We start from the raw sequence: 13,302 nt of genomic DNA on the forward strand, positions 1-13,302 counted from the left end.
ATTTTAACCACTAGACTCCACCCTTGCGGACCTGGTTTCAAATTTAGCGACGTAACCAATTCTATTTAATTTGATGGTCTAAGCACTCTAACCTACGATCACATATTTGTATAAACAAATGACAAATGCGTGAGACGAAGAGAGCAATTCTCCTAAGAGTTGATCTATCAATATGTTTATCGTAAATTCAATTTATATTTTTATAAAAAAAATGGTAATATAAGTAGTAAAACATGTATGAATCATGATTAAAAATAAAATAGGTATGCGCAGCGTATTATGGAAATATGCATGAAAATTAAAATTCGGTTTAGGCCAAAAAAACACAATTAGCAATAAGAAAAAGTCACAAAATAAATATCTTAAATCATTTTGTTAAATATAAGTCATGAAAATAAAGACCTGTGCATTTTTGCACTAAATAAAATCGATATAGATTTGATTTTCTTTCAAATTTGTCTTAGCAAACCCGTGCATCAATGCAGATGCACGGGTTTAAAACTAGTTGAAAGGAAACATCCGTGTTTTCTGTAGAGTCAGGCCCATGTTGCCTGAGGATGGTTGTTCGTCTGATGCATCAGTTATCGCATATCCTCCCTCTACTGAAGGACATGAGCAGGGGATTGACCTTATTCAAAGTGGTAGGTTTGACTTTGCTTGAACATTTAAGTCACACCTCATATACACTGTAATCCATAAGTATATCAAGTGATTGTAGTTATCATTGTTATTGTTGTTGGTATATTATATTTGGATGCCTATAGTAATTTAATTGCAGAAAGGGATCATGTTTACAAGTTTTTATTTGACATGATGAGTTTAGAAGGTTTTTATTGTACCATTTTTATTAAATCTCTAAAATTGATGGTCTAATTAACTGACAAAATGAGTTATGAATGTCTTTATCATGACACTATACAATTTTAGGTTAAAAGTCGGCCACGACTTACTAACTTGCACAAAGGGAAAGTATCCTTTTTTCTACCTCCCTTCCCTATCTCTTGAAATCCATTGATGATAACAAAACAGTAATACTTTTGTTAAATACTCTGTAGATAGGATTCATATGGTGTATAATAATGTAACATTAATAGTAATTTCATAGAACAATTACTCAATTGTTAGTAAATAGTAATTTATTAACCTGCTACCATTCCACTCCTAAAAAAGCTCTATTGTAGTATTGAATCAATGAAGGGCAAGGTTAAGTTAGGCAACCAAACACCATAAAAGCACCTCACTTTCAGTTCATTTTGCTAGAATTAATTCTAGCCTCGTTTAAAACGGCAGTGTTATGTTTTTTGTGTAACTCTCATGTCTAAAAGTGATAGTTTAAGTAAGAATGAATGTCGTCCTTAAAGTAGACTTGATGAGAACACTACGTAGAATATTTCTTATGATAGTGTTGTTGGTAATTTGATGTATACTGAGGTGTGTATTAGACCTTGGAGGCTGTGTTTGATGATATGAAATCCGGTATAGGATTTGTTTTTATGTTAGCTGGTTTGTGTTATCTCTTGAAAGAATATGTCTAGTTGTCTACCTCTGTTATGGAGGCAAAGATTACAGCCTGTTATACATCCACAAATCATGTCAAGAAATTGAGAAATTACATCTACAGCTTTATGGTCATTCTTCATATCACACAAGCTATCACTATTAGTTGTGATGATAGGGATTTAGTCTTATGCACTAAGAAGAATGTAAAATCTGGCAAATCTAAGTGATTTTATTTGAAGATTCATAAAGTCGGAAATTGGGTCAAAGAGATGATTGCAGACTCGTTGAATAAAGGACTCAGGTCTATTGAGTTATTAAAAACATGTTGAAAATATGAATCTTGTAATTTCTTTTGATGCACTGAATTAGTGGGAGTTGTAGTTAAGATATTTTGGTACTTGAGGTACTATATGTTTTCAGTGATAAGGTTGATGTTTTAATTCTCACTAAGTGTATGCATGTTAAATATAAGCTTAATGCATGTATGATTATTGTTATAGTTCAGTTCCTGTCTCGTTAAGAGATGTTATGCATTAAAGCTTTTCCCCTTTAGTGGGTGGATTTATCCTGAAATGGATGTTGGCTGTTGAGCCATTGCCAATTGTGGTGTATTTTCCCATTAGTGGGTGGAGTTATCCTTTAATGGATGTTGGCTGTTTAGCCATTGCCTGTTTTGGTGTATTTACCCTTTAATGGGTGGTTTAATCTCTAATGAGTATAAATATACCTTTAGTGGTATTTACCTTTTAAGGTAGTTAAGAGGAATACTTCTTCAGAAGTGGGTCTTGTTTGAGACTGTGACCGAATGTGGTTAAGCATGCTCATCTTAAAGTTTGGATCTATTATGCTAAACCACACTACACTTTGTCACACTTGGGACTCATGTCGGTAAGCTTTTGGTGCTGTGAACATGGAAGGTCTTGTATGACTTTAATTGTACTATGTCCGCTATGATTCACATTAAATTGCGTATTGGACCGAGTTCTGTTGATTGAGATGTTTATATGGCCATGTTGTTCAACCCGAGAGTCATTTTACAAAATAAAAGTTTTCGAAATATTTTCGTAAAATAAAACTTCTTTTAATAAAACCAACAATGTCGCCCAAGTGGGAGAATGTTGGATTTGGACTTTCATTAGTCGATTTTCTTATTTATGAAAACGGGTTGAATGTGACCGCTAAAGCCCACTACAGTTATATGATCCATTGGGCCTAGGTCTGTCTCAGTCAGTACGGTTAAGTACATAGTGTGATGGTACTGATAAGTGTAGGGTCTGTTTATTATACAGTGGGCAGCTTGATGGGGGGCCCAAATACAGTTCTATTATGGCCAGGTCTCTCTTCCTGTCTAGAATACATCTAACCTATATAAATAGGTTATTGGAATGACATGCCCGACCCCATTGATTGTCATCATAAGGAAACCTAGAAGAGGGAGGAGAAGATCCTAGTATACTAATTAATCACTATTATTATTATTATTATTATTATTATTATAATACGCTTCAGACGATCTAACAGCTGCTTCCGTTAAAGGTATGTACCCCTATACAATGATCCTTAATAATTTATCTTACAGTTTACTAGTTTAGGGGTACACCATAATAGGTCATGGTATAGATTAATGTATAGAGTTTAGGGGTACACCTTAAAATATAAAAAAAGGAGGGGTATAACGTGGAAAACCAAAAACCAAGGATACACTGTAGAATATCCCATAATGTTTTGTTGTGATATTAGGTAGATAGCTCGCGAAACTGTAGCGCTTCTCTCAACAGATAATAGAAATATCAATTTGTCAATACATAGTTGCATCACATATGACTAAATTTCATGTATAAATAACAGTCGTCTTTAACCACTCAAATTAACTCGTAAATCTGTCAATGCGACTCCCAAATGAAGTTATCTAAATGAAGTTTCGGAAACCAATTCAAAAAAGTTCAATTGTAAAACTTAAAATGTTTGAATTCAATTACTAAAAGTTCGTTTAGAGATCACATGTAATTCAATTCCGGATTTCAATTTCTCAATGGAATTTGGGAAACCCATGCAATTGAATTTGTAATTGGGCTTGGTCGGGATGGGTATAGGTTGAGGTCACCAAATTTTTTTTTATATTTTTTTATTAGATAAAAAAATTAATATTGTGACGGAGAGAGTGTTTGGAACCAAAAATTTAATTTGAAATGACTCATTTTCAATTTAACAAAGTGAAATAAAGATTTGGAAATGAGAGGGTTAGAGAGTGGATTTCAAAAAGGTTTATCTTAGCCTTACTTGGATTTGGTTGGATTTGTATGAAATCCAAATCCAAATCTAATAGGTTTGCCAAACACGCAAATTGGTCCAAATCTGAATTTGAGAATACAAATCTTTGTACCCAAACACACTCTAAAAATTTATGAGCCCCAAAATTTAACTAACTTGCAATCGGTATGAAATTGAGTGCAATTCCAACTTTAAATTCTAAGATTTGCCAAAGACTTAAACTATCTCACTTACGAAATTCAAATCCAATACAAGATTTCCAAACATGGCCATTATTGAATTTTCAACAAACTATATATGCTTAAAGTAAATATAGGTGAATATGGTCTCATCGCGATCTTATTGTGCATGCACCGAGCGCTCGAGCACGCATGCGAACTAGTCGTCGATGATAGGGTAAGAACAATCGAGAGTGACGGGACAAATTCTCTCGTCTCTAAGAAGCCTCATATATCCATTCTCACCCCATGTATTACCCCACGAGTTCTTAATCAACCAATAATCCTTCCCTGATGCAGCATCTCTACCATATCCAATCGTTGTCACAACATGATTTAAATTATGAAGGAATTATGATTCCTCCATGATTAGAGAGATGAAGAAGATGAATATTGTTGTATGTATGTATGAATGTAACAGAATGTGTTAGAGAGATAAGTTGAGAGAATTGAATTGAAGAAGAGTAATCAATTGTATTATAATTTCAGTTGTAATTACAAGGTAATCATATCATTTATATAGGAATAGACAGTTTGGGTAAACCGACTTAGTAACAAACTTCTAACTGTTATAACAACCTAACTATAGTTGTTATTTAACTAACTGACTATGGTTAACAATCTGAGTATGGTTATCTCCAACATCCCCCCTCAAGTTGGAGGATGGCTGAGACATTCCCAACTTGCTTTGTAACTTCAAATACTGAGGACCATTTAATGATTTTGTGAAAAGATCTGCAGGTTGATGTGTGGTAGGTATGTAAGACAGACTGATCAGTCCTTCCATCAGCTTTTCTCTGACAAAATGACAGTCGAGATCTATGTGCTTCGTTCTCTCATGGAAGACTGGGTTTTTAGCTATGTGGATAGCAGCCTGGCTGTCACTTTTGACAGGTATTGGTACAATATTGGGTACACCAATCTCAGCTAGCAAACGACTTAACCAAGCAAGTTCAGCAGTGATCCTTCTCAGGGATCTATATTCTGCCTCAGCTGAGGACAGTGAGACGGTCTGCTGCTTTTTAGACTTCCAAGAAATAAGGCTTCCTCCTAGAAAGATGACAAAACCACTGACTGACTTTCTGGTGTTTGGACAAGCTGCCCAGTCAGCATCACAAAACCCTTCCAGATTAAAAGTGGCACCATTATTCAATAAAACTCCCAAGGCAGGATCTTTTAAGATGTATCTGAGAACGTGTATGGTTGCATCCCAGTGTTGGGTTCGTGGAAATGCCATGTATTGACTGAGAAGTTGCACTGAGAATGCAATATCAGGTCTGGTGTTGGTTAAAAAATTAAATTTTCCCACCAGTTTCCTGTATGCAGCAGGATTATCCATCAAGTTTGTTGTATCTGAATTAAGCTTTGTAGTATTATCAAGAGGACATGTAACAGGCTTGATCCCTTCTTGTCCAAATTCTGTAATCAGCTCCTTAGCAAACTTCCTTTGTGTAATGACAATTCCATTTTCCACAGAAATGAACTCCAATCCTAGGAAGTAATTCAGATTTCCTAAATCTTTTATCTTGAATGTTGAATGCAAAAACTGCTTGATGGCTTGTATCTCTGTTGTGTTGTCCCCAACAAGTAAAATGTCGTCTACATAGACAGCCAAGTATACCACTTTACCATTTGTTTTCTTAGTGAATAAGGAGTAGTCATTCAAGGATTGTCTATATCCTCTAGCTTTCAGTGCTGCACACAACTTAGCATTCCATTGTCGTGATGCTTGCTTTAATCCATAAAGGGATTTTTGTAGTTTGCAAACCATATTGTCTCCTTGTACATCCATCCCAGGTGGTATTCTCATATATACTTCTTCATCATGCTCTCCATGTAGGAAAGCATTGTTGACATCCAGTTGAGTCATTTGCCAACCTTGTTTGACAGCAACAACAACTAGACTCCTTATAGTTGTCATCTTCACAATAGGTGAGAAGGTCTCAGTGTAGTCAATCCCTTCTCTTTGCGTGTATCCTTTCACCACCAAACGAGCTTTGTATCTTTCAATGCTCCTATCTGATCTATGCTTGATCTTAAAAACCCATTTACAAGAAATGGACTTTTTGCCAGGGGGTAAGGGAACCACATCCCATGTATTGTTCATATCAAGTGCTGTGAACTCAGCTTGGATAGCTGCTTGCCACTCAGGGAACTTGGAAGCCTCCTCATAAATAGAGGGCTCCTTTAATGGACCAGTGAAATTTATGCTAGAAATAGGATTAGTGGCAACAGAAACACATGCAAAAGCTTGATTTGCACACAAAGATGTGAGTGTATGACAACAAACTTCAGGTAGAACAACATTACAATGTTTAGTAGTTAATGGACAATCATAGTGTTGTAAATATGAAGGTGGTCTAGATGTTCTTACTGACTGTCTTGTAGGTGCTATGGTAGAGGGAATAGTGTGATTAGAAACTCTAGTCTGTGCTCTATTTGGAATAATTTTAGATTCATTAGTGACATGAGATCTTGCAGAAACATCAACAGTAGGCATATTGTCTATATTATCACTAATAGCAATTGGAATAAAATGATGCACTTTATTATCAACATAAGGGAAAATTTCTTCATGAAAAACCACATCTCTTGATATCATAACAGTTTTTGTTTCCAAATTCAGAAGTTTATAAGCCTTTTTCCCAAATGGGTAGCCTAAAAATACACAAGCAGTGGCCCTAGGAGACATCTTGTCTCTCCCAGGTTTAGGAGTGGATGCATAAACCAAACAACCATAAGCTTTCATGTGCATCAAGTCAGGTGCTTTACCAAACAGTAATTGATATGGAGAGAAATGATTAAGTATTTTAGATGGTATACGATTAATAATATAAGTAGTTGTAAGTACACATTCACCCCAATATTTATTTGGCAATTTAGACTGAAATTTTAATGCTCTAGTTGTCTCCAAAAGATGTTTGTGTTTCCTTTCTACTATGCCATTTTGTTGAGGTGTGTGAAAACAAGATGTCTGATGAACAATGCCATTATCAGCAAGAAAAGCAGCAGTTGAATCACTAGTACCTAACTCAAATGCATTATCTGACCTAATAATTTTGACCTTTCTATCAAACTGCCTAGTTACCATTTGCAAGAAAGTCTTAATGAAAGGAAAAGCATTACTTTTAGAGGATAAAAGATGAGTCCAGGTACATCTGGTGAAGTCATCAACTATGGTCAAAAAGTATTTGTAACCATTGTAAGTTGGAACATGGTAAGGACCCCACAAATCAATGTGGATGAGTTCAAAAGGGTGAAAAGAGATGCTAGAACTCATAGGGAAAGAAAGCCTATGCTGTCTAGCCCGAGCACAAATATAGCAAGAATGCAATTCATTGTTTTTATTAGAATCAGAAGTACAAATGCCCATGGTTTTCAATTTATACAATGGTAAATGTCCTAACCTCTTATGCCAAATATGGCTAGAAACAACTGTACTTGCAGAATTAGAAATGCACTTATTATCCATTACATCACTTGTTGTAGAATTTAGACTACAACTTTTATTAGAAATAGTACTCATGGCTTTCTGCTTATCAGATTCTTGTTGTAGGAGATATAGATCATTAAAATTTTTACCAAGGACCAATGTCTTCTTGGAACAGTCCTGCATATAACAAATTGTGGGAGTAAAACTCACTACTGTCCCTAATTGTTTAGCAAGCTTACTGATAGACAAAAGATTAAACCTGAAAGAAGGTACATATATCACATTTTGCAGACAAAAATTAGCAGATAAATGCACAGTGCCTATGATTCCTATTTTGACAACATGACCATTTGGCAAAGAAACAGTATATGGTTTATCAATGTCATGAAACTCAGAAAATAAATCCTTATTTGCACAGAAATGATCAGTGGCACCTGAATCTAAAATCCAAGAATTGAAATAAGCATTGAATTTGGTTGTGAGAGTACCTGCAAAGTTTGCAGAGGCAACAGCAACCTCATCATCAACATTAGAAGTAGAAGCTCCTCCAGAATTTCCATGCTGTAATCCACCAGAATTATTAGTGAACATTCCATTACCACCAGATCCACTAATTTGAGTGCCCTTTTTACAATACTTGCAGAACATCACAGGTTTATCGTCAAAAGACTGAGATTGATTAGACTGAAATTGATTTTGTCCTTTGCCATTTGCTTGATTCTGATGGTAATTGCCCTGATTCTGATAGTTATTACCCTGACTTCTCTGATTGTTACCCTGATAAGCTTGTCTGAAGTTGGCATTCTGTGTCTTGTTGAAATATTGTGAATTACCTTGAAAACCTCTATTGAATGAATTTCCTTTATAATTCATATTCTTGGACATCATTGCTGCAGCATCAGCCTGAATCTGAGATGAATTATGCAACTCTCTTTGCCTTTCTTCTTGAAGCAAGATGTTATAAACCATTGCTAGCTTAGGAAGGGGATTCTGCATCAGAATTGTGCCCCGTATGGTAGTGTATGAGTCGTTTAAACCCATCAAGAATTGCACAACTCTTTTATCTTCCTCGAATTTCTGTTGTTTTTCTGCTGCTCCACAATTGCAATTGCACGAGCATCGAGGATTCATCCCCATACCTTCTATTTCATCCCACACAGACTTGATTTTGGTGAAATATGCTGCAATAGTGTCACTTCCTTGAGCAAAGTCATTAAGCTTCTTTTGAACCCCATAAAGTTGAGCTCCATTCGATTGCCCAAAACGATCTTCTAACTCTTTCCATGCTATTTCCGCTGAACTGCTGTAAAGAATTGAATCACTGATTTCTGGAGAGAGCGAGTTGAGAATCCAAGAAAATACAATGTCATTGCAACGTTGCCAATACTTAGCAGTTGCAGACGTTGCTGATGGCTTTGGAATGGTACCGTCAATGAACCCAGTTTTGTTCTTTGCCGACAACGCTATGAGCATGGATCTACGCCAATTCCCGTAACACGAACCTTCAAACACGTTTCCTACCGACTTGACACCAGGAATGTCTGATGGATGAACGTAGTGCGGGTCATCAACATTGATGGTAGTGTTGACTAATTCGTTTACAGGCATGATGATTGATATGGATATTTGAAGAACAAAATCTTGATTTAGAAGAAAAAGAAAGAAGAAAATAACAATGGAGAAACAGCGGAAGAACTAACTAAAAAAACGAGCAGAAACAAGATTCAGAACAACCTCGCTCTGATACCATGAAGGAATTATGATTCCTCCATGATTAGAGAGATGAAGAAGATGAATATTGTTGTATGTATGTATGAATGTAACAGAATGTGTTAGAGAGATAAGTTGAGGGAATTGAATTGAAGAAGAGTAATCAATTGTATTATAATTTCAGTTGTAATTACAAGGTAATCATATCTGTTTATATAGAAATAGACAGTTTGGGTAAACCGACTTAGTAACAAACTTCTAACTGTTATAACAACCTAACTATAGTTGTTATTTAACTAACTGACTATGGTTAACAATCTGAGTATGGTTATCTCCAACAAATTAGTCCCACATCCACCGTTATAAACTCCGCTAGAGTAATGGTTGAATCCTTTTGCACGAGAATTAATACCCAAAGATATAGGTTGCGCTTTCAAGGCCTCCATTAGCAAATTTGAGCCATTTGAAAAGCCTGAGTAGCCCGAGATTTTAACTAAGTTGGGGCCAGTTCTACATTTGCCTGCCTTGCCAACGTAAGGGTACTGTTGTTCTGTGAATATGCCTTTCTCACTGATATACTTAAATGCCTCTTTCATGTCCCCGACACGACCACAACCGTCTGGGTGAAGGCAGTCGACGAGTTCTTGTTCTGAGAATGAGACCAGTTTTCCAGTTGTGATTTTGTAAACCCCTTCTACCGCCCCAACGGTGGAGAATGCCTAACACGCCGCTATATAATAATCACAAGGCGTAAGGAACAACGAGAAACAATTGATTGAAACTAAAAGGAGACATCTTATCACGGTTTACACTTTAGGGTGCATGCCCTCCATGCATGTGATACCTAAATTTACCGTTTAAATTATGTTTTATGTGAATTGTAATTATATTGACTTTTATAACTCATACATTTATCATTTATGTAATTAAATTTGTATGACATCTCTTAAAATTATAATTAATAAAAAATAAAAATTTATCGACTAAATTATGAGACATGTCAACTACTCAAGTTAAACTTCTCTTATTTTCATTACACTTGATGTTACAATGGTTACTTTCACTATTTACTTTATTATTACAATTATTTTCACTACTCCCGTTGTTACTATTGTTTTTTATGCCCTCGTTGCTACTACAATTTACTTTAAATTTAGAGATGAACTCATTGTTGCCATTTTTAATAAAATTATCCTGAGAATCTTTCTTTTTATGAATTCTTAATGTGTGCCCTTAGGACACACGTTAGAGAAACTCTTATTATTTATGCTAATATTATGATGACATTTTTTAAAATTATGATTAGGAAATATTTAACAACCAAATTATGAGATAATTTCACTACACTTTCTATTGTTAATCTTAATTTTACTATTCTCATTATTACTATTGTTACTTATATCGTTGCTACCAAGGTTGTTTGGATCGAGATCCTACTTTGGATCGATGAGGCTATTAGGATCGAATCGGTAGGATCGGATCGTAGAATCGTAACATCCTACTAATTGACTAAAATACATATTTACGTTAACAAAATATGCTAAAATTTTGTATTTAACTCTCAAAACACTATTATCTTACCATGAACCAACAAATTGTTCCAGTTTATAGTAATTTTCTATCTTAAGGTCATATATAAAATTCTAGTAACCTAAAAAATTAAAATGTTACTAGTGTAGGATCAGATTGTATAATCGTGGGATCGTAGAATCGGGTTAAGACGATTCTACTTTAAAAAAATTTGAGATAAGTTGAATCGTAAGATCCTACAAAATTAAGATCCTACCTAGGATCGGGATCGGTTGCCACCTTTTGGATCGTAGAATCGTAATATCCTACTATCCGGATCGGGAGTTTAACAACAATGGTTGCTACTATTGTTACTTTCAATACTCGCGCTATTGTTACTTTCAGTACTCCTGCTATATTATTATTGTTTTTACTACTCCTGCACCAACTACTGTTAAAAAAACTAAAAAACCATATTGATATCATAATTTTTTTAACTAAGAAAAGTTATGTAAAATAATTTCTCATGTTATTTCAACTTTTCAAATTATAATTGCCTTGATTTAAACAAATGATTGAAATGCAGGGAGTATATTATAGCGTAGATGAATAAATTAAACACATGTCATGATCTTTGTTTACTTACCGCAATCGCTTGCTGTTTTACGGGTGTGACAACGCCATGTTGTCTCCAATCAATTGATTTTTTCAAAGCCTTATTATTATTGCCAAATAACGTAGAGTTAATTGTGCTTGATGATTTGTAGTGTGCCTTGTAACCCGTATAAGTTGCTTGAAACTCTTGAATGGTCATGTCCGTAAACGCATTTGGTCCTTGTTTGTACGACTTATTAGCCGCTCCATCGTTATTAAATTTCTCTATACTTTTCATATTTTCTTCGAATATACGAAAACGCTTTTCTTTCTCGGTTACACTTTTATACTCACGACTGTGGCGAGCAATCCATTGCTCGAACTTGTCGATCATGGTTATGGAAGGGGTGGTCATAGGTTCGAGAGTACGAGAAATTGCACAAGAACAAAGGAACAATACAAACAAAAAGAATTGGAAAATTTGATGGGTTGAAACCATTGTAACTATCTCTTTCAAAAGCTAGTGTTAATATTAGAATTAGAACAACTTTGATGGCTTTTATAGGACAAGTCTTAAGTAGAACTTCCCGTGAATTAGATAAATGTGATGTTTTTTTGGTTTGTCCATTTCATGGTAATTAAAACTTCTCAGGGAGCTCTAACCAATACTATATATTAAATTCAGAAATCAAGGGACTTCAATGTAATTAAAAAAAAGTTATACAAATTAATTATACTATATAGTTTTAAATTAATAACACCGTGTGATGGACCCCGATTAAGGGATCTCAATGCAAATATATATAGTTTGTGTTAAGATTAAATTTTATAGAAGCTTGGTAATTTTCCTAAACATTTGTAAGAGACTAAAACATGGTCAATTTCCTTATAATAAAATAATTAATTAAGATGGTCAATTTCCTTAAAATAAAATAATTAATTAAGATGGTCAATTTCAAGGAGACTAGAAGAAAGGAGATGACGGGTAATTTTTCTAAATATTTGTACAAGACTAGAAGATGGTCAATTTCCTTCAAATAAATAATTAATTAGTATAAACATGCACACTTATGGTATTAGTTATTATCATCATAAAATTATATATTAAATTTAAAATCTATACAATTTTATTAAACTGTATAGTTTATTAGATGTATAGAGGTGTTAATTATTCAACATTCAAAAATATAATATAAATAGGTTATAAATAATTCAAGTTAGATTCCATAATATATAATATTGCATAATTCTTTCGATCTGATTTAATGTATATATGTAATATATTTATATAAATATATAATCCTCATAAAATTGCATGCCTAAGTAGTAAAAGTAATTTCGTCTGTAAAGAAAAGAATTGTAGTAACATTGGATATAGTTATATGATAGTAATCACTCATTTGAATAGTAAAAGTAACAATATTATTAGCGAGATTAGTGAAAGTGGTAGAAACAACAACGGGAGTAGTGAAATAATCAATATTAATGCGGCAATAGTGAAACTAACAATAATTACAGCGAAAGTAGTGAAATTATCAATATTAATGCGGCAGTAGTGACAGTAACAATAATTACAACGGGAGTAGTGAAAGTAACAATGATTACGGGCAAATAGTGAAATGTTATTACCATTGTTTCATTAATAAGAGTAAAATATTAATAGCGGGAGTATTGAATTTGTCTCAAAATTTATTTCATCGTAATTTTAGGATATGTCATAGAAAAATATATTAATGATAAATTTATGGGTTGTGCAACTTTAACTAATTTTATTTAATGAAAAAAAAATTAATGGTAAGTAGAGGTAGCCCGGGCGAAGACGGGCACCAATATTAGTTCCTACATAATGGAAAAAGTCACTTACCTAGTCCCCTTTTGGTAAGTACAACTTCCTACGTGAATTCATTTTCCCATGACAACCAAACAACATTTTTGCAATGACGGATGACGCCCGTCACAAATGAGAATTTGTATTTTGCAATTCACATGAATTTAACTTCCTATAGTGAACCAAACAAATCCTTACTAATATTTAGTTTTTTTTTATGGAAATACTTCCTTATAAAA

The 13,302-nt window shown here is 34.1% G+C and overlaps 1 protein-coding gene across 1 annotated transcript; it reads right to left on the minus strand.

The window, feature by feature from the left end:
- Positions 1–9,428: 9,428 nt before the first annotated feature.
- On the minus strand, positions 9,429–11,629 carry LOC141638142 (ervatamin-C-like). The gene is made up of 2 exons (XM_074447557.1): positions 11,288–11,629; positions 9,429–9,851 (listed from the first exon to the last, which is right to left on the minus strand). Exons 1-2 carry the CDS (start codon positions 11,627–11,629, stop codon positions 9,429–9,431), a joined length of 765 nt encoding a protein of 254 aa, XP_074303658.1.
- Positions 11,630–13,302: the final 1,673 nt, after the last annotated feature.

The sequence above is a fragment of the Silene latifolia genome, unplaced genomic scaffold (assembly GCF_048544455.1).
Source record: "Silene latifolia isolate original U9 population unplaced genomic scaffold, ASM4854445v1 scaffold_187, whole genome shotgun sequence".
Lineage (NCBI taxonomy): Eukaryota > Viridiplantae > Streptophyta > Magnoliopsida > Caryophyllales > Caryophyllaceae > Silene > Silene latifolia.

Bases quoted from the DNA above. Each gene is read 5' to 3' on its own strand.
- LOC141638142 (XM_074447557.1), bottom strand. From the start codon at position 11,629: ATGATCGACAAGTTCGAGCAATGGATTGCTCGCCACAGTCGTGAGTAT. The intron at 9,852-11,287 runs GTAAGTAAACAA...GCGGCGTGTTAG, and splicing joins TAAAACAGCAAGCGATTGCG to GCATTCTCCACCGTTGGGGC.